At 43.4% G+C, this 27,722-nt stretch overlaps 1 protein-coding gene across 2 annotated transcripts in view; it reads left to right on the forward strand.

Moving 5' to 3' along the window:
• The first annotated feature begins 7,169 nt into the window (after positions 1 to 7,169).
• GGH (gamma-glutamyl hydrolase) overlaps positions 7,170 to 27,722 on the forward strand; it is a 28,999-nt gene continuing 8,446 nt past the window's right edge. Inside the window, exons 1-5 of one of the 2 annotated variants that reach the window (XM_038389156.2) lie at positions 7,170 to 7,288; positions 12,621 to 13,645; positions 16,131 to 16,245; positions 19,426 to 19,476; positions 23,400 to 23,484. In XM_038389156.2, coding sequence (XP_038245084.1) covers positions 13,351 to 13,645; positions 16,131 to 16,245; positions 19,426 to 19,476; positions 23,400 to 23,484 — 546 coding nt within the window. In that variant the 5' untranslated portion in view covers positions 7,170 to 7,288; positions 12,621 to 13,350. Of the gene's footprint in view, positions 7,289 to 12,620; positions 13,646 to 16,130; positions 16,246 to 19,425; positions 19,477 to 23,399; positions 23,485 to 27,722 lie in introns of those variants that run through there. The other variant, XM_043507803.1, reaches the window with a different exon arrangement.

Raw genomic sequence — 27,722 nt, forward strand, 5'->3', positions numbered from 1 at the left:
TCTGGGTAGAAATCCCAGTGCCTGATGGCGCTAAAACATTGTTGCGGGTGGTTCTGGGTACATATCGTCAGGCTCCCGTTCCTCTCTCCGTAAAAGCAAGGGCAGACAATCGTTTTGCGCCTTTTTTCTTGAGTTACCTGTGCAGACGCCATACCATGGCAAGCATGGAGCCCGCTCAGCTAACCGTCACCGTATGTCTCCTGGGTGCTGGCGGACATGGTACTGCATTGCTACACAGCAGCAGTTTATTTCCTTTTGGCAGCAGACAGTGCAGTATGACTGGTAGCTGTCGTCGACGTAGTCCTGGGTGCTCTTTTAACCGGGCGCCTGGGCGCCTGGGAGTGACTCAGCCAGGTCGTTTCCCTTGTTTCGTCTCATGGTGATTCAGTCCTACCGGCAGTGCATTGTCTTTTAATCTGCAGCCAGCAGAAGATGATGGCCAGCAGTCATACTGCACCATCTTCTGCCAAGCACCCAGGAGGTGATGATGGCTAGCGGTCGTACTGCACAGTCTGCTGCCAGCAAGATGTATAAAGATAGATGAAATGGCTCAAAACAGGAAATAGACCAGATTTGTTTTGTATTCATTTTCTCCTCCCTCCCTCCCTCTGTGAAATCAACGGCCTGCTAAACCCCGTTTTGTGTTCTATTCTTGAGGTTTTGAGTTCTATCCTTGAGGCGGCCATTCAGTTTCTCGCAAAGCCACCCCCTTTGTTGATTTTAATTCCCTGTAAGCCAACCCTGTAAGCCATGTCGTCAGTCACCCCTTCCTCTGTCAGGGCAACAGCAGACAATCGTTCCGCACCTTTTTTCTGTACAGACGCCAATGGCGAGTGGCAATAGCCCTGTGGAAGCTTGCAACGCCAGACAGCTACTGGTCAGTCAGGAATCAATTTGGAGTGGGCAAATCTACTGTGGGGGCTGCTATGATGCAAGTAGCCAACGCAATCAAAGATCTGCTAATATCAAGGGTAGTGACCCTGGGAAATGTGCAGGTCATAGTGGATGGCTTTGCTGCAATGGGATTCCCTAACTGTGGTGGAGCCAAAGACGGAACCCATGTCCCTATCTTGGCACCGGAGCACCAAGCCAGCGAGTACATAAACCGCAAGGGATACTTTTCAATAGTGCTGCAAGCACTGGTGGATCACAAGGACATTTCAGCAACATCAATGTGGGATGGCCGGGAAAGGTACATGACGCTCGCATCTTCAGGAATTCTGGTCTGTTTCAAAAGCTGCAGAAAGGGATTTTCTTTCCAGACCAGAAAATAACCGTTGGGGATGTTGAAATGCCTATAGTTATCCTTGGGGACCCAGCCTACCCCTTAATGCCATGGCTCATGAATCCATACATAGGCAGCCTGGAGAGTAGTCAGGAGCTGTTCAACTACAGGCTGAGCAAGTGCAGAATGGTGGTAGAATGTGCATTTGGACATTTAAAAGCGCACTGGCGCAGTTTACTGACTCGGTTAGACCTCAGCGAAACCAATATTCCCACTGTTATTACTGCTTGCTGTGCGCTCCACAATATCTGTGAGAGTAAGGGGGAGATGTTTATGGCGGGGTGGGAGATTGAGGCAAATCGCCTGGCTGCTGGTTACGCACAGCCAGACACCAGGGCAGTTAGAAGAGCACAGGAGGGTGCGGTGTGCATCAGGGAAGCTTTGAAAACCAGTTTCATGACTGGCCAGGCTACGGTGTGAAAGTTCTGTTTGTTTCTCCTTGATGAAACAAGGCCCCTTGGTTCGCTCTACTTCCCTGTAAGCTAACCACCCTCCCCACCTCCCTTCGATCATCGCTTACAGAGGCAATAAAGTCATTGTTGCTTCACATTCATGCATTTTTTATTAATTCATCACACAAATAGGGGGATAATTACCAAGGTAGCCCCGGAGGGGTGGTGGAGGAGGGAAGGACAAGGCCACACAGCACTTTAAAAGTTTAAAACTTATTGAATGCCAGCCTTCTGTTACTTGGGCAATGCTCTGGGGTGGAGTGGCTGGGTGGCCGGAGGCCCCCCCACCGCATTCTTGGGCGTCTGGGTGAGGAGGCTATGGAACTTGGAGAGGAGGGAGGTTGGTTACACAGGGGCTGTAGAGGCGGTCTGTGCTCCTGCTGCCTTTCCTGCAGCTCAACCATACGCTGGGGCATATTAGTTTGATCCTCCAGCAGCCTCAGCATTGAATCCTGCCTCCTCTCATCACGCTGCTGCCACTTTTCAGCTTCAGCCCTCTCTTCAGCCCACCACCTCTCCTCCTGGTCATTTTGTGCATTCCTGTACTCTGACATTGTCTGCCTCCATGTATTCGTCTGTGCTCTGTCAGTGTGGAAGGACAGCATGAGCTCAGAGAACATTTCATCGCGAGTGCGGTTTTTTTGCCTTCTAATCTTCGCTAGCCTCTGGGAAGGAGAAGATCCTGTGATCCTTGAAACACATGCAGCTGGTGGAGAAAAAAAAAGGGATAGTGGTATTTAAAAAGACACATTTTATAGAACAATGGGTATACTCTTTCATGGTAAACCTTGCTGTTAACATTACAAACATAGCACATGTGCTTTCGTTACAAGGTCGCATTTTGCCTCCCCCCACCGCATGGCTAACAGCGGGGAATATTTCTGTTCAGCCATAGGCAAACAGCCCAGCAGGAACGGGCACCTCTGAATGTCCCCTTAAGAAAAGCACCCTATTTCAACCAGGTGACCATGAATGATATCACTCTCCTGAGGATAACACAGAGAGATAAAGAACGGATGTTGTTTGAACGCCAGCAAACATACACTGCAATGCTTTGTTCTACGATTCCCGAGTACGTGCTACTGGCCTGGAATGGTAAAGTGTCCTACCATAGTGGATGGAATAAGGCTGCCCTCCCCAGAAACCTTTTGCAAAGGCTTTGGGAGTATATCCACGAGAGCCACGAATGCCAGGGCAAATTAATCACTAAACATGCTGGCTTTTAAACCTTTTATAGTATTTTAAAAGGTACCTTTTAAGAGAAGAGGTCCCTTCTCCACCTGGCGGGTCCGGGAGGCAGCCTTGGGTGGGTTCGGGGGGTACTGGCTCCAGGTCCAGGGTGAGAAACAGTTCCTGGCTGTCGGGAAAACCGGTTTCTCCGCTTGTTTGCTGTGAGCTATCTACAACCCCATCATCATCGTCTTCCTCGTTCCCAAAATCTGCTTCTGTGTTGCCTCCATCTCCATTGAAGGAGTCAAACAACCCCCTAAAAGGGCATGCAGCTCATCATAGAAGTGGCATGTTTGGGGCTCTGACCCAGAGCGGCCGTTCGCCTCTCTGGTTTTCTGGTAGGCTTGCCTCAGCTCCTTAAGTTTTACGCGGCACTGCTTCGGGTTCCTGTTATGGCCTCTGTCCTTCATGCCCTGGGAGATTTTAACAAATGTTTTGGCATTTCGAAAACTGGAACGTAGTTCTGATAGCACGGATTCCTCTCCCCATACTGCGATCAGATCCCGTACCTCCCGTTCGGTCCATGCTGGAGCTCTTTTGCGATTCTGGGACTCCATCATGGTCACCTCTGCTGATGAGCTCTGCATGGTCACCTCTGCTGATGAGCTCTGCATGGTCACCTGCAGCTTGCCACGCTGGCCAAACAAATTGAAATTCAAAAGTTCGTGGGCCTTTTCCTGTCTATCTGTTCAGTGCATCTGAGTTGAGAGTGCTGTCCAGAGCGGTCACAATGGAGCACTCTGGGATAGCTCCTGGAGGCCAACACCATCTAATTGCGTCCACAATACCCCAAATTCGACCAGGCAAAACCGATTGCAGCACTAATCCCCTTGTTGGGGGTGGAGTACGGAAATCGATTTTAAGAGCCCTTTAAGTCGGAAAAAAGGGCTTTGTCATGTGGACAGGTGCAGGGTTACATCGATTTAATGCTGCTAAATTCGACCTCAACGCCTAATGTAGACCGGGGCTTGGGGAGCTGAGTACCAAAGTGGATGGGAGAGTATTCTCCAATTGACTTATCCTGTCTTCACCAGACCTGCTAAATCGATACTTGCTGCATCGATCTCAGCAGTGCCAACTTAGCCCTTAGTGAAGACAAGCCCTTAGCTTGCTCTGCTCAGCAGGAACCAAAGGAAGACAACAGCACCCAGCCATGAAAAAATAGAACAAAAACAGAATTACATACAACAAAAAGTTTATTGATCCTGCAAAACCAAGGAAATATGGTCTGCATTCTTGACCACCATCTACTGGGACCATATTTAGCAACTATTTAAATATGTACAAATATAGAGAACTGTTATAACCCAGTATACACAAGTGCTCAATCTAATTTTAAGCACTTTAGCAATGCGGCCTCCACCACTTCCTTTGTGACACTGTTTCACAATTTACTAACCCACAGAATTAGGAAATGTTGCCAGTTGTCCAGCCTAAATTTTTTTTAGCTCAATTTAATTCGTTGGGATTAAATGAACTCACTGATGTAAGATACAGAAAAAAAAAGTTTTTTCAGTTGGCCATTTTATTTTATTTTTCATTTAATGCACTAAAAATATCCAACCAGTTTATAACCAAAAAATAGCTTCCAAGAAAGATGTAATAAATTACATCTGAGACTTGGAGAAAATACATGGATAAAATGTCAAATAGATGAAATATTAGCATTAAAACACTTTCAGACAACTGTTTGAAGTTTTGAATTTGTTTTGAGTTTACAAAAAATATTAACTTTGGTTTTCTCAAATAAAATTATTGTAGGAAGGCTAGGTAATATACGTGCATATATTAATATACATGCATATATCGTAATATATATGCATATATTAAGATCTCCCTATCTTACATATGTATACATAAACATATTCAAAACTTTCAAGCCTTTTGTGGCTTATTTATAAGGATACAATTTAGTTACAGAAGTCATGGAAGTCACAGATTCCGTGACTTTTCCGGACCTCTGTGACTTCAGCTTCAGCTGTCAGTGGCAGAGCTGGAGCTGTGATTCCCCAGTCCATGGCTTCGGCCAGAGCCAGGGCTGTGCATCCCCCTCGCAGCTGCAGCCGGAGCCGGGGCTGTGCACTTCCCCCATGGCTGTGGCTGGAGCTGCGGCTGTGCACCCCTGACCTGCAGCTTCAGCTGGGGCTGGAGCCTGGGAATCCCCCCCCAGCTCGCCTCCTTAACCCTCCCAAGCCCCCCTCGCCTAACCCCCCAATTGCCCCACCCAGCTCCCCTCCCATAATCCCCCCAACCTGCCACCCAACTCCTCTCCTCAACCCCCCTTCCCTAACCTGCCTGCCATGCGCAGAGAGACTCCCAACTTCCCCCACCTCCCAACTCACCGATCCTGAATGCTTGCACCTTCTCTTTCCCATGTGGTTTATTCATCCCATCCCTGAACTTCTACCAGGAACACACTGCATGCCACAGTGGGGCTCAGCTGCTGGCCCCCTGCTGTGGGGCAGCGGGCCCTGTGCTGGAGACCGGGCATGGCTCTAGCCCCAGCTTGGCTTCAGCCCTTTTCACCTTTGCGTTGGAAGGTGTGGATACGGGGGTGCTAAGGTAAATTTTGGGGTGGATATAGCACCCATAAGCCCCCCAGCACCACCCTGCCACCTTGTCTCTCTAATATCTGGGACCAACACAGCTACAACAATACTACATACAATATAGTTTTCTATGTCAAGTATGAAGGAATTATGATGATGCTCAAACAGGCAATGATTATAATGGTCTCCTATTTATTTAAATAGAAGCTGAAGTTTATACCTGTGTAGCAATAGGGGAGGGTATGTCAAGCTGTGGTTTTAATTTAAAATTACATTTTGCAGCCAAGAATAATGTATTATTCTCCCACTGCTTGAGGGTTTGTCAAGGTTTGAAACTTCAGCACCCCCCTCCTTCACAGATGTCAACCCCCTTCTTCATTTCACTATCTTCAGCCCCCACCAACCTGTAAAGAAGTCGAACTATTAGATTTCTGTAGCGTGACCTCTTAACTGTGTTTTTCTGTTTGGACATTGCCACCACTTCTGTCCATAAAAGCCTGGCAGGAGCAAGGACAAGTCTTCCATGCACTTCATTAGAACTGAATATTCAGCCGAGAGGCTTCGTTGCTGACAAGTCTGGAGCAGACATTCTGAAGTCACAGATATCAGCCTGCTTAGTAGTGCTATGCCTGGCACTAGGCTGAGCCTTACTGGGATTACTCATCATCAGGTTGAAGAGTGCCTGCTCAATTCCTTCTGGCCTGGGGCTTACACTGAGAAATAGCTACTTGGGAAAAACTACTTTAAAATGGGAGTTGATGGCTTTGTTCAGCACAGAGGAACTCAGCAATATGGACAGGTGCCCGGTGGGCAGTAACTGAAGGGGTAATTCTGCATTTTTCAGTTAAGCTTACATGGACTGCATTGCAAACTTCACTAGCAAACATTACTAGCTACACCTTTTCTGTTGTATCACAGCTTATACGTTTAGCTTGCCATGAATTCAAGGCATATTTTTTACACATGGCTGTAATATAAGGTACATTGAGGATTACGATCCAGACAGATGGATGATTAATTATATGAAAAGAAATTAAAAATAAATACCATCTCATAGTTTAACTACCGCCAGTGTTTTTGATAGTTTCTTCATTGTGTACTTATGGTTGAACTTTTTGATAAACTATAATCTAGATACAGAGGCTTCGAAAGTAGACAAGAAAAAAACGAAAGTGCTTCATTTAGGCAATATTAAATTAAATGGAGACAATTAAAATTTGGGATGTCTCTTCTGCCCGATTAACCACCCAACAAGATGTATGTGTGACACTCCTCTCCAACCTTCATTTATTTGTTTAATATTTAAAAACTCCTCAGATGTATATAAGCCATCTGCTGTTCTCACAGACTCACTGATCCCTGCCGTATTATGCATGTGCAAAGCATTTTACTTGATGCTATCCAGAATGGAAATATGTTCATTAAAAATATTGGCAATAAAATCTGGGTCTGTTTTAGAAATTTCTGATTAGGGGACAAATCTTCTTTTTATTTTTAGTTTTAGCCAATGTCGTTATAATGTCACCACTGTATCTAAGCCTTAGACCATGATTCAGCTTTTGAGTCATACACAGCATAGGCACAGTCACAATAACAGTCTCCAGGCCAGCTTCTCTCCAATTTATCATGCTTCTTTGCACTGAGCTTACTACTGCACTCCGGCAGTCCCTAGCTAGTGATGGGGCCCTTGGTCAGCGGGCTGACTTCAGAGGAGCCTTGGAACTGAAGAAATGTGTGATGTCTGCAGCTGAGCTCACATTGCCAAGATCAAGGTGGGCATGGCAGGAGAGAGAATGTGCTGAATTTAACTGGGGAGGCAGCATCATTGATTGGACTTGGAGTCAGGAGACCTGGGGTTTATTTCTGGCTGTTCCACTGACCTGCTTCATGACTTTGGGCACCGTTACTTCCCCTTTCTGTAGCTCTCTTGCTTCTCCCACCTTTTGTCTATCTTATCTATTTAGATGGTAAGCTCTGTTGTGTGTTTTGAATTTAATAACAATAACAACAGTGCAAGACGTCAGATAATTGGCTCAACTGGAATTATTTAATCAGAGGTTATTAGTCAAAGATTAACACAGCAAAGTACAGAAAGGAAATGTATACATACCAAACCAGTCTGGGGAAATTCACTGCACTGCAGTGTTCTAACTAGCTCACAGAATTACATCTTATATACTGGTGTAGGACATGGAAAATCCTTTAAAATCGTTCTCTCTCATGCTTTGATCTTATTTTGAAAAATCTAACTTTACCTAATCAAATAAGCCAATGACATCTGTAGCTATTTTATTACTACTGGGACATCTGTAATCACAATAAACTCTTAATTCTTAGACATTAATCAATACATGATTTGCTGTTATATCGATTATAGAACACATCTGCTATACCAAATGTTTCCTGTCCATTTTGTTAATTACTAATATTTTATCAGTTACAGTGAATTTATGACAGCAAGCATCTGTGACAGTCATTTCTGATAAACTAAAAGCATCTCTCGGTAGATCATTATCTTTTTAATCACAGAAAACACCTGCATTTATTAATTACAAACGGTTCCTTTCTGGCCACCTGGACACATTTTCCTAAGGGTTGAGAGTCAGAGTAGAAGAACACACAATCCATTATTTTATAACAACTAAGGTCCAGCTAAAATGCAGCTTATTGATAACTCACTAGGGTCAGCTAAAGTTCAGTAAAAACATCACTAATAATTGAGCACCAGCCTATTATGATTACAAACATTCATTAGTCCAAAAGAAAACACTCTTTAACATTGGGATTTAACAATACTTTTGGCTAACACAACAAACGATTCTGGGATTTTTTTTGGCCAAGAAATCATGAGATGTCAATATAGAAAAGAATCATAATGATTAATATTTACTAATAGCTCTCAGTATATTAGTACAGTAAGAAGTATGTTGGGACATGGCAGGTCAACTGCTGTAATACAAAGAGCATATAGTAATAACAAGAAATACATAAATGCCATAAGAGAAGCTAACAGCTCTCTAGAGAATGCAAGTTTAAACGTGAGTGTCCAACCACAAAATGATTCCCCCCGCCCTTATTTACTTAATGCAGTGAATGACTTTAGGCATTTGGCTAATTTCCTGGCTCTTATTTTGGTTGATTTGACCAAACCCACAGTAGTTTCAGTCATTTGACCATATACTATGTGCAATGTTTAAAAGGTAGAGAAAGAATGAATGTTAAGTCCCAATTACTGATTTCTTTAAACCTTTATGAATCAGGACAGGAATAAAATTCCAATATTAAATAGAAACATAGCATTTGTCAACGATAAAGTTGATGGGACCAAGAGGCCCTCATGTCCGGTAACCCACTTCCACCAGTGACCTATAAACGAAGCTGCTGAAAAAAGTAAAACACAAAACAAAATACACTTTACTGTAATACTGCCCCATAGTAATCGTGCATTATCGACCCTGGAAAATTGATTCTCATCCTCTGGGGAGATCAGCTGACACTCTGAAGCATGGGGCTTGGTTACCTCTGTTTTACTGTAGCAAATATTATAATTTCCTATTCATTTATTTATTTGGGGAAGATTATGGCTCTCCATATGCACCTGAGTAAGGATGCATAAGACACCACTACATGCCTATGTAGGTTACTTGCATCATGAGTCACTGCTACTCCCCCTTCCATGCAGGTTGGGAGAAAGACTATACCTCAGCCCCAATCTCTCTGCCAGCACTGCTGAGCTGGCATGAAGGGGGACCTAATACATGTCAGGGAAAGTGCTTCCACAGATTACATCTCTCCCTGGAGCAAAGTGGGAATCAAGGATTGAATCATGACTCCCTGAGACTCAGTTCAGTCTCTGATTTGCTCCTGGGGCACCTCAGGTAAGTGCTGTTTTTTACTTAAAGCTTGGAGTGACTCCACAATCAAGTCCTTACATTACAGTAGCACCCAAAACGTGCTATGCAGATACAGAGGGGAGGCAGTCCCTGTCCCCAAAATCTTACAACCTAAAGAGATTTAAAATGACAGATGAAAGGTGGGGAAAGGAGATACAACATACTGAGCAGCTGGGGTGACGATGGCCATGCCTTTTTGGCTCCATAGATACTTGAGTGTATTTATATTTATTTCTCTCTTCTCCCTTTTTCCATCTGTCTCTGGTACAACCCTTCCTTCTGCTTCTTCCTTCCATATCATAGACATTGGGCTGAGTGTAATAGCATTAACAAGCGACAAATGCTGTTATAGGGCACACAATTATCAACTCCCTTTGGAATTCCAGCTACAGTATTTGACTTTGTGAACTGATTACGTATGGCTGCAGGCCACATCTTGATCCCATTAAAGTCAATGAGAATTGTGCCTTAGGCTTCAATAGGATAAAGATATGGACTAGTTTGAAGAATTATTTCATTTTATTTTAAATACTTGCCATTAGTGACCCCTTAATCTCCTAGCAGCAGAATAAAACAGGAAAAAGATGAGTTTAATTCACGGTAGTCCTCTGGATATTATACGCAGGGGTACTGGAAAGTGACATATAGAATTTTTGGCTGAGATGTGGAGAGAGGAACATTTGAGAGTTTCATGAATTATGTTTCTGGCCTTGAAACAGGCCCAATTCAGCAAAGCATTTTGAAAATATATTCATAAGTCCCATTTAAAGTCAATAGGCATAGACTGCTGAATTGAGGCCATTATACCTGTAGGAGGAAGAGGGGCTGAAACATAAGCCCATGTATCAGAGGTCTTGTATCAGGCCTGAAGCCTGGGCTGATATAAAGCAAAGTTATTTAAAGCAAGAGGCAAACTCTGCTCACAGAATCTGGCAAGAACAGGGCTAATACTGCAGAAACACACATTCCTAAGTACAGTAGCTTCTCACTTACCGTTGTAGTTACGTTCCTGAAAAATACAACTTTATGTGAAAGGATGTTAATTTCAATGTTAATTAAACGAATTTCCCCATAAGAATTTATGTAAATAGGAGTTAGGTGCCAGGGAAATTTTTTTTCCAGACAAAAGTCATGATATATATATACAGTATAAGTTTTAAACAATTTTAAACAAACAGTTTAATATTGTAGACAGCAATGAATGATTGTGAAGCTTGGTTGAGAGGGTGGAGTAAGAGGGTGAAATATTTCCCAGGGAATGCCTTGCTGCTAAATGATAAACTAGCACTCGGCCGAGCCCTCAAGGATTAATACGCTGTTGTTAATGTAGCCTCGTACTCTACAAGGCAGCATGGACTGAGGCAGGAGGGAGCAAACACAATAGATGCAGGGCAGTAGCTACAAACACTTCCCTGTAAAAACTGAATATGATGATGAGCCCACCCTATCCAGCTGGAGCACACCATTCTCTCCTCCTGACAGCACATGCACGGCTGCACAGGTGCTGACTTTCCAAAGTGCTGGAGTGTGCGTGCATGAGTGAGAGAGAGAGACGTGCATTGCCCATGCAAGTACATCGCCCTTTTAAGCAGATCAGCCAGTTCAGACAGGAAGCAACAGCTTCCAGCAAGCTCCTTCCTTTCTGTCCCTGAGCCCTGTCCCCTCCTCCACTTTGTGGAGAGGGGGTATGGGGGGTGGCAGGAGCAGGGGGACATCCTGATATCAGCACCCCTCCCCCACAGCAAGCAGGAAGCTCCTGGGGGCAGCTCCAAGGCAGAGGGCAGGGCAGGAGCAGCACAGCAGTAGGGGAAGGGCCACCTGAACTGCTGCTGGGCAGCTGCTGAGCCACATACCTTACAGGGAATTTAGGGGAGCTGATGGGAGGGGGGCTGCCAGCCCCCCTGGTTCTAATCCCCCCAAGGAGTGGCTGCTCTTCCAGAGAATCCTGCAAACAGTGGACAAAGCAGGCATCTGACAAACGACATTATAAGGGAGCATTGCACAACTTTAAATGAGCTTGTTTCCTAATAGATGAAACAACGTTAACCAGGACAATGTTAAGTGAGGCGTTCCTGTAGTGCTAGGCATATGAATATATATGCAAACACATTCCAGAAAGATGGTACTAGAACACCTTGATACCAGCACTTTCCCCCCAAATAACAGGAACATGCTGACCCATCCTAAAGATAAGATCAGGATGACAGCATGATGGATAGAGATGTTTTGATCAAACCAACATGTACAAGGTAATGGGTGGCACCCAAATACATCAGAGAGTGGCACCTAGATATGTCAGGAGTAATACGTAACTTGTTTGTATCTGTGCATAAAGAGGTATCTCACAGAGAGTGTCTTTGGTCAGCCGAGGGGGAAATGGAAACTCCCGCCATTGACTGAGCTGCATCCATTGTCACAGGCATACATGTGCTAATGTAACTGTAGACATTGATCTGGGGAGCTAGGACTGTGCTTTGTTGACAATAAACTGGACCAAGCACCTTCACACCTTAACGGATTTTGTGGTCATTAAGAAGTTTGCTTGAGGTCTGCCGTGCCAGCTGTCTGCTCAGAGATGGGATAGCACATAGGGAAAACACACACACACAGCTGAACATCTGACAACAGTACCTATTGAATTCACATGGGCATTGCTGACTTAGCTGGGCATTGTATTAACCCTTCAGTGTGGTATCATTACTGATCCCTATTATCATGGCTGATTTTTGACATTTACTTCAAAGGGCACAGGATCAGTCCAATTGCCTTAGTACTGTGTGTTTATTTATTAAAAAGAAAAGGAGTACTTGTGGCACCTTAGAGACTAACAAATTTGTTAGCCCTGGCTGGGATGATTTAACTGGGACTTGGTCCTGCTTTGAGCAGGGGGTTGGACTAGATGACCTTCTGGGGTCCCTTCCAACCCTGATATTCTATGATTCTATGATTCTAAGTACTCCTTTTCTTTTTGCGAATACAGACTAACACGGCTGCTACTCTGAAACCTGTTTATTTATTGTTTCTCTTTCTCTGTGAGTGTGTTGTTTTAGATCTGTATTGGCAAAATTTTTTTTAAAAACACAAAAGGAAGGAAAGAAAAAAATAGTAAACAAATGTAGCCCAGAGCTTTACTGGAGGCACTGGCACTGCATGCAGCAGCAGCAGCTAGTATATTATGTACTATCACTCAGTGTGGTGCCCATTTAATCAGTTTTTCAGAGATGACCTGGCAAAGTGAAAGTGGAGGCCAGGGAACAGCATGTCAGCTTTCACAGCTGTGTTCTTAGGCTGCATTCAGGGTCGGTTGACAACAAAGACAACAACCGCACTTTCAACTACAACCGAAGAGCAATATGTTGGCGTTTGGGCCAGTTTTCAGCCACTTCATGGAGTTTATCTGAATGCACTCACTTTGACGGGAGGAAAGAGACACAGAGAAACCACAATCCTTTAAATAAGAGCCTGCTAAGTTTAGTTCTTGAACTGGAGCTAAGTTTAAAGAGCTCACCGGTTGAGAAAGCACAAAGACGCCTTAGTGCTGTATTCCCGGTCCGAGTTCCTGATAGTGCAAACCCCTTCCACACAGATCTACAACTCTACATGAAGAAAGGGCCAGAGAAATAATACAGTACCAATGTGGTCCAAAGAGTTGTGTATGCAGGAAGTGAGGGAGCCTTTGATAAAATGAGTATTACCCGCTTTTCCTCCCAGAGTAACAGAGCGAGCCAGCGATGCCCCTGGCCCAGGACAGTCCGTCGGTCGCAGCACACCGGGGAGGGGTGGGGTAGCCCAGGCATTGGTACCCCTCAGGCTCTCTGCTCTCGTGTTTACGCCTGCTCCTCCCCTGCCTCCAGCTCCTCCCACCAGCCGCTGGGGCTGCCCGGCTTGCCCCGGGGGCTCTGACTGCCTGGCCCCGGGCTTTCGGGCACGTGGGGGAAGCCATGTGGCCCCGCCCCGCAGAGCCCCTTCCTCCGGCGGAGCCCCGCAGCGGAACTACGTTTCCCAGGGTGCAGCCCGGGGAAGGCGGGGCCCACCCCGCAGGAAGGGCGGCGCGCTCGGGGCGCCGCCGAGCCAGTGCTGGGCCGGGCGGCGACGAGGGAGCCATGCTGCGCTGTCCCGGGCCGCGCTGCCCGCCGGGCGTCCGCCTCCTCCTCTTCCTCCTCCTCTGCGCCAATGCTCTGGCCTCCGTGGTGTCGGGGAGCCGCCGGGGGGGCAGCAACGGGAGGCCCATCATTGGTAAGAAGCGCAGGGGCAGGGAGCCGGGGCGCGGCGGGCACCATGACAGCCCCTGCGTGCGAGAGGTGTGCCCCCGTGTTCGGGGGGGGGGGAGCCGTGCCCCCGTGTTCGGGGGGGGGAGCCGTGCCCCCGTGTTCGCGGGGGGGGAGCCACACACCCCCCCCCCGTAGAGAGGAGGGAGCAGAGGGTGGTTAGGGCAGATGTTAACACGAGAGGGTCAATTGGGGGAAAGCATTAAAATAAGGTAAAAATACCTTCTCCTTCCTCCAAAACTCCCCTCCTTCCCCCCCATCCAGGTCTGCCACCTCTGTGGGGAGGGCGGTGTTGACATCCTGAGTACAAAGCTTCATTGTGTCAACAAGGGGCCATCCTCTCGCCGCCGACCCGTCTCACCTGTTAGGATAGTGTCAGCCTCAGCAATAACAACGTAGCCTGCACTGACTCATCAGGCGTAAGACTATTTGACTGTATCTATCCACTGTATATACTCCTATCTATCTATATACCGATATACTCCCACTGCGGTAGGATCTGAGCACTTCCTAATCTTTTAGAGCAGGGTTTCTCAACCCTTTTGATACCAGGGGCTGGCTTGCTGCCTTCCTAAACTATCAGGGAGATATCAGGGACCAGCGCTGGACCTGTCATTGAGAAACTGTTTTAGGGCAGAAAGAAAAGGAGTACTTGTGGCACCTTAGAGACTAACAAATACATTTGTTAGTCTCTAAGGTGCCACAAGTACTCCTTTTCTTTTTGCGAATACGGACTAACACAGCTGCTACTCTGAAACCTGTTTTAGGGTAGGTCTGCACTATCACTTAAGTCAATATCACGTATGTCACTCAGGGGTGGGACCAAGCCACCCCCCTGAGCAATGTAAGTTACAGCGACCTCAGCGCTGGCCACGCAAGCGGTATGTCAGCAGGAGAGGCTCGCCTGACAACCTTCTGCCTCACATGGAGGTGGAGTAATTATGCTGAGGAGAGAGTGCTCTCCCGTTGGCATAGAGCATCTTCACTAGATGTGCAGCTGCACTGATGTAGCGCTTCTCGCGTAGACTGGCCCTATTGGAGTATTCATCTTCAGAACACCTGAGAGCTAAGGAAGTACAGTTATCTCCATCTTACGGGTGCGGGACCGAGGCACATGGATACTCGGGAGTCCCCTCCCCCCCACCCGCCCTCTCAACTTTTTCAGAAAAGCCCCTCTGCTCCCTCTTGAAGTAAGAACAAGTGTTGATTTTGTTTAAAAAAAAAAAAGTTTCCTTTTCCAGAGCTGGTTTGTTTGTTACCAGCTCTTTGCTTTCCATGTGTAAAGTAAAAATAGTAAGCAATTAGTCAGGAAACTAGGTTTTTTTCACTTTCGCTGTTTCCAGAATGTGTGATACAGTGAGTCATGTGGCACAGCTACACAACAGTCTAGAAAAGTTCTAATGCAGTGTTCTGGTCTGGCTATGTGCTGCATAATGGACATTTAGAAAATGTCCAAATATCTTTGTGTAAATCCTCATGAAAAGGTATTGTCTAAGTCCCCAATCCTGCAGACATACAATGTATGTGCTTCAAGTTAAGAACTTGTGATTTTAATGGGACTACTCATATGCTTAAAGTTAAGTGCAAGAGTAAGTGTCTGAAGGATTAGGGCCTAAAATGGTATTAGTTTTAGAATTACAAATGGACCTTATTGTAGGTTTTTGTATGGCTAATGTTTAAGATACGGTTTTTAGTATTTCTGATGTGTTTGAAAATATAAATAATCCATAAGAAGGTGAAAATGGAAAATTCTAAAACACCGCCTGCCACCACAAAAAAAAGCCTGCAACATTAGATGTAAAGTAAATAACCTGTGTTGCCTGTCATCTCAACTCTGATGCATATAACTATGGTCCCAATATTGCAGTCCAATCTGTGTGGATGAGACTGAACATCTGAATGCATCCGATGAAGTGAGCTGTAGCTCACGAAAGCTTATGCAAATAGATTTGTTAGTCTCTAAGGTGCCACAAGTACTCCTTTTCTTTTTGTGAACTCTTATGTAATCCTCTTGATTCACTGTGTGGGGCCAGTGGTCCAACTATAGATTAGGCTGCAGGGTCAGGGATTTGATTTTAAACTCTTTGGAACTTGGACCTTGTCTTTAAAGTGCTTTGATAAATAAAGATATTTTAGTTATGCTCTAAACAAATTAAATATAGAAAATGTGTTTATAAGAAGTTGTGGAACTAATCAAATAAGGCAGGGAATTTAAAATCAAACTGTTAAAATGGTTTCATTTGATACCCCATTACTAAGCAAGCTTGTTTGCTTATTATTCCAATTTTCTCATACTTCGTGGTAAATCATTAAGTATAATACTACTCAATGTAGTATATGAATCAAATCAGTTAGTGAAAAGAATGAGAGTCTTGATTTAATTTGCCTTCTTCTGGACTGTAACTACTGTGATTTGTGTAGTAGCAATCCTCTCTGTTTTCTGGACACTGTAGGGATATTGGCACAGGAGTGTGACTTTACAAGTTTCAGTAGATTTGGAAGTTCCTACATTGCTGCTTCATATGTGAAGTTCCTAGAATCTGCTGGTGCACGAGTTGTGCCAATAAGGTAGGCTCTCATATAGTTACAGGTGGGTGGTAATTCCAGGCCTTTTGTACTGCATAAGTGCCTAATCTTGAAAGGTGCTTTAATGCATAAGTGCTGACTCACTTTATACTTTCAATTCCTCACAGACTAAAGAAGGTGCACAGCACTTTGCAAGATCTCTAGGAATGGAGGCTAGACTCGCAGCAAGCTGGTGCCTCCCAATGCAGTGTGTTAAAAGTGTTTCTTCATCTTCAGACTTAATATATGTACCAATTGCTAGCTATGATCTGTGAAGTTTCAAAATACATGCTATTGCCTTCAGCGCCATATATTGCCACATGTACATAAATATAGCTAGGACTCAGGGTATGGAGGGAGACTGCCACTAGTGCTTGAAGTGTTCAGATCTGATCCTCTCATATGCTGGCTCACTAACTACTACCACAAAGAGCTCTGTGTTTTGCAAATATTCCAGGTTCTGGATCAGAGTAACATTCTGCTTTATTCAGGCAATAGGCTGCCAGAAAGAGCACTTCATGGCCAACAGTAAAATGTAAAACTATAACAGCAAATACGATGTTAGTAGGAATTAAAATAGTGGTTGGATGCTGCTACAAAACAAGAACACAACCAAGTGTCAAACCTGCATGTAATCACTCTTCATAGCCAATGTTTTGATGATCCAATTGGTCTTCCCCAGCTTTCTGAATCTCCCTGGGACTTTGGTCTGAGAACCTGTGGCAAAACATGCTCCTTGTTCACAGAGACTGGCTCTTAGCTAAAAAGGTGGATGGGGCAAATTGAGAAAGCTAGGACTGAGTGTGGCAGGTGATAGTCAGAGGGTGTGTTTAACAGGTGGGGCAATTCTGACCTTGCTGACACATGTGTAAATCAGGAGTAACTATTCTGAAGTCAGTGAACCATAAAGTCAGTGTGAGAATGGAATAGGATCTCATGTTTATAAATCACTCTTAATCATATACTCACATGGCTGCCCTATACCTCTGCACCAGCTCTGACACCATGCTCCAAAGGAAACACACCAGCAGGGGTTGTTCCCAAAGCCCCATGGATTGATGTAAGGGGCCACGCAGACTATATTGTCTTTTCTAAATTCTTTGAGGCTGACAGGTGTGGAGATAGGATAAAGAAGTTGGTGGAGTCCCCACTTCTATGTGAAAAGGGTGAGATCTGCATGCAGACTGTCACATACGTTCATGGCTCTAGCGCAGGGGTGGGGAACCTTTTTTCTATCAGGGGCCACTGACCCACAGAAAAAAACAGTCACGGGCCATACAGCCTCGCAGGGGAGGGAGGGTGGAGGCTCAGGGCTTCCTCTAGGCTCCAGGGTGGGGCCAGAAATGAAGGCTTCAGAGTGCGGGACCAGGCTCTGGGCTGGGGCAGGGGTGCGGGCTCTGGGGTGGGGCTGGGGATGAGGGGTTTGGGGTGCAGGAGAGGGCCCTGGGCCAGGGCCAAGGGGTTTGGAGTGTGGGAGTGGGCTCAGGGTTGGGGCAAGGGGTTGGGGTGGGAGGGCAGGCTCTGGGAAGGAGTTAGGGTGCAGGAGGGGGTTCCGGCCTGGGGCAGAGGGTTTGGGTTGCGGACTCCGCTGGGCAGCGCTTACCTTAGGCGGCTCCCAGTTGGTGGTGCAGAGGGACTAAGGTAGGCTCCGCACTGCTCCCAGAAGCAGCCACCATAGAATCATAGAATCATAGAATATCAGGGTTGGAAGGGACCCCAGAAGGTCATCTAGTCCAACCCCCTGCTCAAAGCAGGACCAAGTCCCAGTTAAATCATCCTAGCCAGGGCTTAAATCATCCTAGCCATGTCCCGGCCCCTAGGTGGAGGGGCCAGGGAGCTGTGCCTGAGCCTGCAGGCCCGCCTCCATAGCCCCATTAGCCTCGGTTCCCAGCCAATGGGACCTGCAGAACAGTGCTGGGAGCAGGGGCAGCGTGCAAAGTTTCCCCAATTGCCCCTGCTCCTAGGGGCTTCAGGGACATGTCAGTTGCTTCCGGGAGCTGCACGGAGGCGACCAGACGTTTAATGGCCTGGCAACCCTCCCCCCACAAGGGGGCGAGCCGGCGCTCACGGCTCCGGCCCTGCGGGTGGCTGCCGAGGCTCAGGGCTTCTGGCCTGTGGCATGGGGACTTGCTGTGGGCCGGATAAAATGAAGCAGCGGGCTGGAGGTTCCCCACCCCTGCTCTAGGAGGCCTGAGCTCGCCCAGTCTGACTCCCTGAAGAGTAAGATTCCATTTATGAAATTTAAGGTTGGAAGCGTCCTCAAGAGGTCATCTAGTCCCCCCCCCCACCACACACACACACACCCTCACGGAGGCAGGACCAGGTAAACCTAGACCATCCCTGACAGGTGTGTATTCAACCTGTTCTTAAAAACCTGCAATTATGGGGATTTCACAACCTCCGTTGGAAGCCTATTTCAGCACTTAACTATCCTTATAGTTAGAAAGTTTTCCCTAATATCTAACCTAAATCTTGCTTGCTGTAGATTAAGGCCAGTCCTTTCTTGTTTTGCCTTCAGTGGCCATGGAGAACAATTGTCCTCTATAACAGTCGTTAGCATATTTGAAAACTGTTATTAGATCACCCCACTCAGTCTTCTTTTCTCAGTAGTAGACATACTCAGTTTTTCTAACCTCATAGGTCAGGTTTTCTAAACCTTCTATCATTTTTGTTGCTGTCCTTTGGACTCTTACCAATTTGTCCGTATCTCTCCTAAAGTGTGGCACCCAGAACTGGACCCAGTACTCCAGCTGAGGTCTCACCAGCATTGAGTAGGCAGGACAATTACCTCCTGTGACTTACATATGACACTCCTATTAATACACGTCAGAATATTAGCTTTTTGTAGCTGCATCACATTGTTGACTCATATTCAATTTCTGGTCCACTGTAACCCTCAGCTCCTTTTTTACACTGCTGCCACCTAGCCAGTTATTCCATGTTTTGTAGTCGCACACTCTTCATAGACTACTAGAAGAGTAAACTACCATTGATAGCAGTGAGGGGGGGGCAGATTTTGGCCTCTAGTGACCTAGAATTACTCCCTTCCTTAGTTTTCATACATGTTTTTATAAACTTTCCATGCCCATTGCAGATGGCTTGTATTAAGTATCTTTGGTATTTTAATAGTAAAATGTGATGACGTTTTAGACATACCTGTAACTATCTTTGTTGGGATTTCAGACTAAATCGTTCAGAAGAAGAGTATGATAAGATTTTCCAGTCTATTAATGGGTAAGCTTTGAGCATCAGTTTCCTGTTGAAATGTCCATTAACACAATGTCTCTCTAAAACAGATGTTATCAAAGCCACTGTTGTTTTACTGTTAAGTGCTTGGTTTTGGCTTTAGTGATTCCAGACTCAGATACTTCATTTTTCTAAGTAGGGAATGCAAATGTAATCTTCTTTCTTGCAGGTGTGTGCATTAATCGTGATTAAAAAAAATTAATTGTGATTAATCACAGTTTTAACTGCACTGTTAAACAATAGAATACCAATTGAAATTTGTTATATATTTTGGATGTTTTTCTACATTTTCAGATATATTGATTTCAATGACAACACAGAATACAAAATGTACAGTGCTCACTTTTTATATTTTTATTACAAATATTTGCACTGTAAAAATGATAAAAGAAATAGTATTTTTCAGTTAATTTCAGACAAGTGCTGTAGTACAATCTCTTTATCATGAGAGTGCAACTTTTTTTTGTTCCATAACTGCACTCTATACAACATAAAACTTTAGAGCCTACAAGTCCACTCAATCCTACTTCTTGTTCGGCCAATCACTAAGAGAAACAAGTTTGTTTACATTTACAGGAGACAATGCTGCCCACTTCTTAATTATATCACCTGAAAGAACATGCATTCGCATGGCACTGTTGTAGGCGGTGTCGCAAGATATTTGTGCCAGATGCGCTAAAGATTCGTATGCCCCTTCATACTTCAGCAATCAATCTAGAGGACATGCTTCCATGCTGATGACACTTGTTAAAAAAAATAAGGTGTTAATTAAATTTGTGACTGGATTCCTTGGGGGAGAATTGTATGTCTCCTGCTCTGTGTTTTACTCACATTCTGCCATATATTTCATGTTATAGCAGTCTCAGATGATGATGATTGTTTTTAGAACACTTTCACTGCAAATTTGACAAAATGCATAAAAGGTACCAATGTGGACTTTCTAAAGATAGCTACCGCACTCAACCCAAGGTTCAAGAATCTCAAGTGCCTTCCAAAACCTGAGAGGGATGAGGTGTGGAACATGCTTTCAGAAGTCTTAACAGAGTAACGCTCTGATGAGGGAAACTACAGAACCCAAACCACCAAAAAAGAAAATCAACCTTCTGCTGGTGGCATCTGACTGAGATGATGAAAATGAATATGCAGTGGTCCGCATTGCTTTGGATCGTTATCAAGCAGAACCTGTCATCAGCATGGACATATGTCCTCTAGAATGGTGATTAAAGATGAAGGGACATATTACTCCTGGAGGAAATCTGCAGCACTGCGCATTGACAGAATTCATGTTCCCCGCAGATTTCTTTGCTTCCCCCCAGAAAAATGGCTTTTCTGATAGGGAAGCAAAGGGAATCTGCAAGAGTAATCACGTACCAGTCCCTAGCTGCGCAGGTTCATTGTTTCATGCAGCCGTCAGAGAGGTAAATCACTGCAGGGCTGGGGACACCCAAGCCAGTGGCTCCTATCCTGAGCCAGCATCAGCTGTTAATCCTGGCTGGGCTGGAGGCAGGAGAAGACGGGACTTCCCTTTCCCCTGCAAGGAGTGGCTGGGGCTGTGTCCGACCCTCCCCCAGTTGCAGCATCAACATATGAAGCTTTAAAAACAACAAGGAGTCTGGTGACACCTTAAAGACTAACAGATTTATTTGGGCATAAACTTTCGTGGGTAAAAAACCACTTCTTCAGATGCAATTGAAGAAGTAGTTTTTTACCCATGACAGCTTATGCCCAAATAAATCTGTTAGTCTTTAAGGTGCCACCGGACTCCTTGTTGTTTTTGTGGATACAAAGTAACACGGCTACCCCCTGATATATGAAGCTTTAGCACATCTGACATGTAAATATCTTGCAACACTGGCTACAACAGTGCCATGCGATTCCCTGCTCTCTCTTTCAGGTGACATTGTAAACAAGAAGCGGGCAGCGTTATCGTCTGCAAATTTAAACAAACTTGTTTGTCTGAGTGATTGGCTGAACAAGAAGTAGGACTGATTGGACTTGTAGGCTCTAAAGTTTTACATTGCTTTATTTTTGAATGCAGTTTCTTTGTAATTTTACATTTGTAAGTTCAACTATTATGATAAAGAGATTACACTACAGTACTTGTATGAGGTGAATTGAAAAAAATACATTTTTTTTACAGTGCAAATATTTGTAATAAAAATAAATATAAAGTGAGCACTGTACACTTTGTATTCTGTTATAATTGAAATCTGTATACTTGAAAATGTAGAAAACATCCAAAAATATTTAAATAAATGGTATTCTATTATTGTTTAGCAGTGTGAGCAATCACGAGATTAATCTGATTTTTTTTAATCGCTTGACAGCTGTACTTATTTTGACACCCCTTTCTGCCTATGAGCAGGCTGATAGGAGCAGCATTTGAATGGAAGCCAGCAGCCCACTTTCACTTTTCTCATGTTGTCTATATCCCCTTTCAGTGATGGCCTTCATTTTGTCAAAGCTATTTCACAGCCCTTGCTGCTTGCCTACTCACTGTTTCCCTCCTTACTCCTTCTCCGTCTCCTCTTCCAGTTCTCTCCATGGTTCCTCTACCCTTCTTCCTGTCTTCCCCTCTTACTCCCGCACTTTCTTCTTGAAACTTTTTCTCCCAGGTTCCTTGCTCCACTCAGTTCACCCCTTATGATATTGTTTCAGCTGAGGGCCTGATTCTGCCACCGTTACTTAGGTTGAATGATATTTTACTCCATGAATAGTTTCCATGGGATTTCTTGTGGAGTAAGATGTGACTCAATGTGAATAAAGGTGGCACTGCTAGGTCCTTAGATTAGACTCTTTGTGAGAAGGACAATGTCTTTATGTTCTGTAGAATGCCAAACACACTTGCATTTTGGGCTAGATGGTGCAGTAGAACCTTAGAGTTATAAATGCCTTGGATTGGAGATTGTTCGTGACTCTGAAATGTTAGTAACTCTGAACAAAATGCTATGGTTGTTCTTTCAAAAGTTTACAACTGGACATTGACTTAATACAGTTTTGAAGCTTCACTATGTGGAAGAAAAATGCTGCTTTTAACCATCTTAATTTAAATGAAACAAACACAAACAGTTTCTTTACTTTGTTAAACCTCTTTTTTTAAACTTTCCCTTTATATTTTTAGTAGTTTACATTTAACACAGTACTGTACTATATTTACTGTTTTATTGTTTTTGTTGTCTCTGCTGCTAACTGATTATGTATTTACGGTTTCAAATGAGGTGTGTGATTGACTGACTGATCAGTTCGTAACTCTGGTGTTTGTAATTCTGAGGTTCTACTGTAACTTCATCTTCTGCCCTGAGCAAATGGGCCTATCTGGCTGGCTATTGGAGGGGACAGAGTCAAGTCTTTTCCCACTCTTTATCCTCTTGCCACCCAAATACTTGCAAACGGGAGTAGTGTTCAAGTAACTGCTGTTTACCTTTCATTCCAACTCATCTGTGATCAGAGTCACAATATGAGGAGGGCTGCACAAGTGAGTAAGGGTGGACCATCCCCTATCTTGCTGCTCTGTTCTGTTAAGTAAGGACTGTGAGAAGCTGACTTTATATAAATAATGAATAATATCAGTAAAAGAAAGTAACGGCATTCATTGAATCATAATATGGAAGCTTCGGATCAGAATGCTAATTATGGCCTTTTATCTTGGAAGGCTTGTATGTTTTAGCTTCAGGTTCTTCTCACTCTGAAAATATTATCTTTAGTTACTCTCAGCAGCAACCCCCCCCCCTGTTTTTTTTTTTTAAGTATTTGAATTTACTGTAGCACATAGACATTGTGAGCATATGGTTTGGTGTTTGCCTCCAGTGAGTTTAGGTCTCAGGGTTCTTATCGCCCCATCCATGTTTACATATTGTATTATGCCTAGACCTATAGTTATTTACATATAATAATATTTTGTTGTTTTTCAGGGTGCTTTTCCCAGGAGGTGGTGTTGATCTTAAGACTTCAGAATATTCCAGGATTGCTAGGATATTTTACAACAAGGCACTAAAGGTAACTACTTAAAGGAAAAACTGTTCTGGTTATTGTCAGTGTTCAGGGACCAAAATCATGGGAGACTTATATTTGGACATCTGCAACTGAAGTGCAGTATATTCCTGTTGGCCTGTTAATAATCAACTGACTACTGGTATGTGTGTTTAACAAATCATCTAATAGCATTAGATGCAGGTCTCAAATGAACACCTCCAGAAAATTAGAATCTGAACTTTAAGGTTTGAGGCCCATCGCTAAATAATTTAAGTGAAGTCAACTGTTAATTTCTTTATTTGTACAACATTACTTGTAAAATTTAGCTTAATCACCTTATTGCCAACACTTACACTAGATACTAAGAAAGATTGTGTATTTTTTAGGAAGCAGAGGTGGTGCTCATATGTTATGCTCAATACTAACTGAGGCCAAGATTTTCAGGGGTCTGGATGAGTGCTTAGCACTTTCTGAAAATCAGGCCCCTTTAAAGTGTTTCACCTTGAGCACCCATCTTTATTCATGGGCATTGTCATCTGGGTATCATAGCCCCTGATATTGCAAAGACGTGCTTACCTTTATGCAGTATAAGTAGTCCCATTTACCTCAATTAAACTACGCACAATGCATTAAGTTAAGCATGTAAGTAAGTGTGGAGGATTGGGGCCACAACGTCTAGTGGGGGCACCATTACAGTAAACAGTATGATGAAATTGCACAAACATTTCACAGCAACTCAGTAAATTGCTTGTCATCGCTTCATATACAGAGTTTGAGGAAAAATCTTATTTGTCTTGCTGTATGTAATCAAGATAATTGAAAATTTATAAAGTAATTTCCAGTTCTTTATAGATGTCCTTTCCTGGCATGCTTTTCTCTGTTTTACTCCTGAAATTGTGTGCTCTGAACTGCATCCTTTGAGATTTAATTAGCACTATAAAATACTGATACATTTTATAAGTGCAATGTGAGTTATAGAAGTCAAGGTGATGTTTGCATGTATGAAGATGATTGGAATTTCTGTTGTTCTTTTAAATTCACATCAGTGTCTCTTCCCACTTTCCCTCATCAAATTCAAAATAAAGAGTTACTTGGTGTGACTGTTTTTAAGTTACATGTACACACAAGGGGTGAAATCCTATGGGAGTCAATGGGAGTTTTGCTATTGACTTAAGTTAGGCAAGGATTTTATCGAAGATTTTTTCCTCAGCTTATAAATTATAAATTACAGACTTTAATGCTGTTAAATATGTGGTTAATCTCTAGGCTGCATTTTTAGGCTCAGCAAAAGTAAGGGGAGTATATGTTAATGGCTGGATTATAATTTCACTTAAACTGATGTAACTCCTTTGACATTAGTTACTCCTCATTTGCATCAGAGTAAGTGAGAGGAGTAGCAAGCCTCACTTATCTAGCACTTACATTGCAGATGGCTAGAAAGATACTGTAATGCTTTTGGAGCTTCTTTGTAAAGCTTAGTAGTTTACTATAGGAGTAAATATCTGTGTGTTTTTACAGTCACAGTATCAGGGATATAGTTAAGGTGGAGGTGGCACTTTCTTTCTAAGCCCCGAGTTTCAGTTACTTAGATCTTTCCAGAAAAATAGCTTTTGAGTAATAACTTCTCAAGTTGGGTCACAACTCAGAAATTTGTTTTAGAAAGAAATTAAGAAAATGCACTCAGCCATCACAAAAAAATAATGTTCTGGTGCAACGGAGCTTTTAAACCATGCTTATGGTATAGAAATGCCACCTGATTGCTGTCCGGATTGTCTCTCTTTAGAGCTTTATGTGCTTCTTTAAGTTGAAGGTTTCATTCTGCTTTTCCTTAGCTCTTCTTTCCTTCTCCTCCTAATTTTGCCTTTAACTCAAGTTTCACATTGGTTTCATTGTTTTTAAGATAACACTGACACTTTTTCTGTTTTGTGTTGTTTAACATTAAAAAGGTTGCAGAGCTTTAAACTTAGAAATGGGGGAAAGCTGATTGCTGCACAGGCGCACGTGGATCGGACAGAGACTTCTCTTAGAGGAGAATCTATTGATAGAGATTCTCTAGGTTTTAGTCAGAGGAGAGGATGGAAGAGGATAAAGTATGGGCCAGTTCAGATGAGAAATATTCACATAAAGAATCTGATTCATCAGAAAAGGGCAGACAAATAAACAGTGACAGGTTTTTAAAGTGCTGTACACAAATGCTAGAAGTTTAAATAATAAGATGGGTGAACTAGAGTGCCTCGTGTTAAAGGAGGATATTGATATAACAGGCATCACAGAAGCCTGGTGGAGTGAGGACAATCAGTGGGACACAATAATTCCAGGGTACAAAATATATCGGAAGGACAGAACAGGTCATGCCGGGGAGGGGCGGGGGGCACTATATGTGAAAGAAAATGTAGAATCAAATGAAATAAAAATCTTAAATGAATCCACATGTTCCATAGAATCTCTCTGGATAGTAATTCCATGCTCTAATAAGAATATAACAGTAGGGATCTATTATCGAACACCTGATCAGGACAGTGATAGTGACAATGAAATGCTAAGGGAGATTAGAGAGGCTATCAAAATAAAAAACTCAATAATAGTGGGGGATTTCAGTATGTCACCTCAGGATGAAATGCAGAGACAAAATTTCTCGATACTTTAAATGGCTGCTTCTTGGAGCAGCTGGTACAGGAATCCACAAGGGGAGAGGTAACGCTCGATCTAGTTCTGAATGGAGCGCAGGATCTGGTTCAAGAGGTAACTGTAACAGGACCACTTGGAAATAGTGACCATAATATAATAACATTTAACATTCCTGTTGTGGGAAGAACACCTCGACAGCCCAACACTGTGGCATTTGATTTCAGAAAGGGGAACTATGCAAAAATGAGGAGGTTAGTTAAACAGAAATTAAAAGGTATAGTGACTAGAGTGAAATCCCTGCAAACTGCATGGACGCTTTTCAAAGACACCGTAATAGAAGCTCAGCTTAAACGTATACCCCAAATTAAAAAACACAGTAAAAGAACTAAAAAAGAGCCACGGTGGCTTAACAACCATGTAAAAGAAGCAGTGAGAGATAAAAAGGCATCTTTTTAAAAGTGGAAGTCAAATCCTAGTGAGGTAAATAGAAAGGAGCATAAAAATTAAATGTAAAATTAATTGTAAAATTAAATGTAAAAATGTAATAAGAAAAGCCAAAAAGGAGTTTGAAGAACAAAAACTCAAATGATAATAACAAAATGTTTTTTAAGTACATCAGAAGCAGGAAGCCTGCTAAACAACAAATGGGGCCCCTGGATGATCGAGATACAAAAGGAGCACTTAAAGACAATAAAGTCATCGTAGAGAAACTAAATGAATTCTTTGCTTCAGTCTTCACAGCTGAAGATGTGAGGGAGATTCCCAAACCTGAGCCATCTTTTTGTAGGTGACAAATCTGAGGAATTGTCACAGATTGAAGTGCAACTAGAGGAGATTTTGGAATTAATTGAGAAACTTAACAGTAACAAGTCTCCGGAACCAGATGGCATTCATCCAAGAGTTTTGAAAGAACTCAAATGTGAAATTGCGGAACTATTAACTATGGTTTGTAACCTGTCCTTTAAATCAGCTACTGTACCTAATGACTGGAAGATAGCTAATGTAACACCAATATTTAAGAAGGGCTCTAGAGGTGATCCTGGCAATTACAGACGGGTAAGTCTCACGTCAGTACTGGGCAAATTAGTTGAAACAACAGTAAAGAATAAAATTGTCAGACACATAGAAGAACATAAATTGTTGCGCAAAAGTCAACGTGGTTTCCGTAAAGGGAGATCATGTCTTACTAATCTATTAGAGTTCTTTGAGGGTGTCAACAAACATGTGGACAAGGAGGATCCAGTGGACATAGTGTACTTAGATTTCCACAAAGCCTTTGACAAGGTCCCTCACCAAAGGCTCTTACATAAATTAAGTTTTCGTGGGATAAGAGGGAATATCCTTTCATGGATTGAGAACTGGTTAAAAGACAGGGAACAAAGGGTAGGAATAAATGGTAAATTTTCAGAATGGAGAGGGGTAACTAGTGGTGTTCCCCAAGGGTCAGTCCAAGGACCAATCCTATTCAACTTATTCATAAATGATCTAGAGAAAGGGATAAACAGTGAGGTGGCAAAGTTTGCAGATACTAAACTGCTCAAGATAGTCAAGACAAAAGCAGACTGTGAAGAACTTCAAAAAGATCTCACAAAACTAAGTGATAGGGCAACAAAATGGCAAATGAAATTTAATGT

The sequence above is a fragment of the Dermochelys coriacea genome, chromosome 2 (genome assembly GCF_009764565.3).
Source record: "Dermochelys coriacea isolate rDerCor1 chromosome 2, rDerCor1.pri.v4, whole genome shotgun sequence".
Classification (NCBI taxonomy): domain Eukaryota; kingdom Metazoa; phylum Chordata; order Testudines; family Dermochelyidae; genus Dermochelys; species Dermochelys coriacea.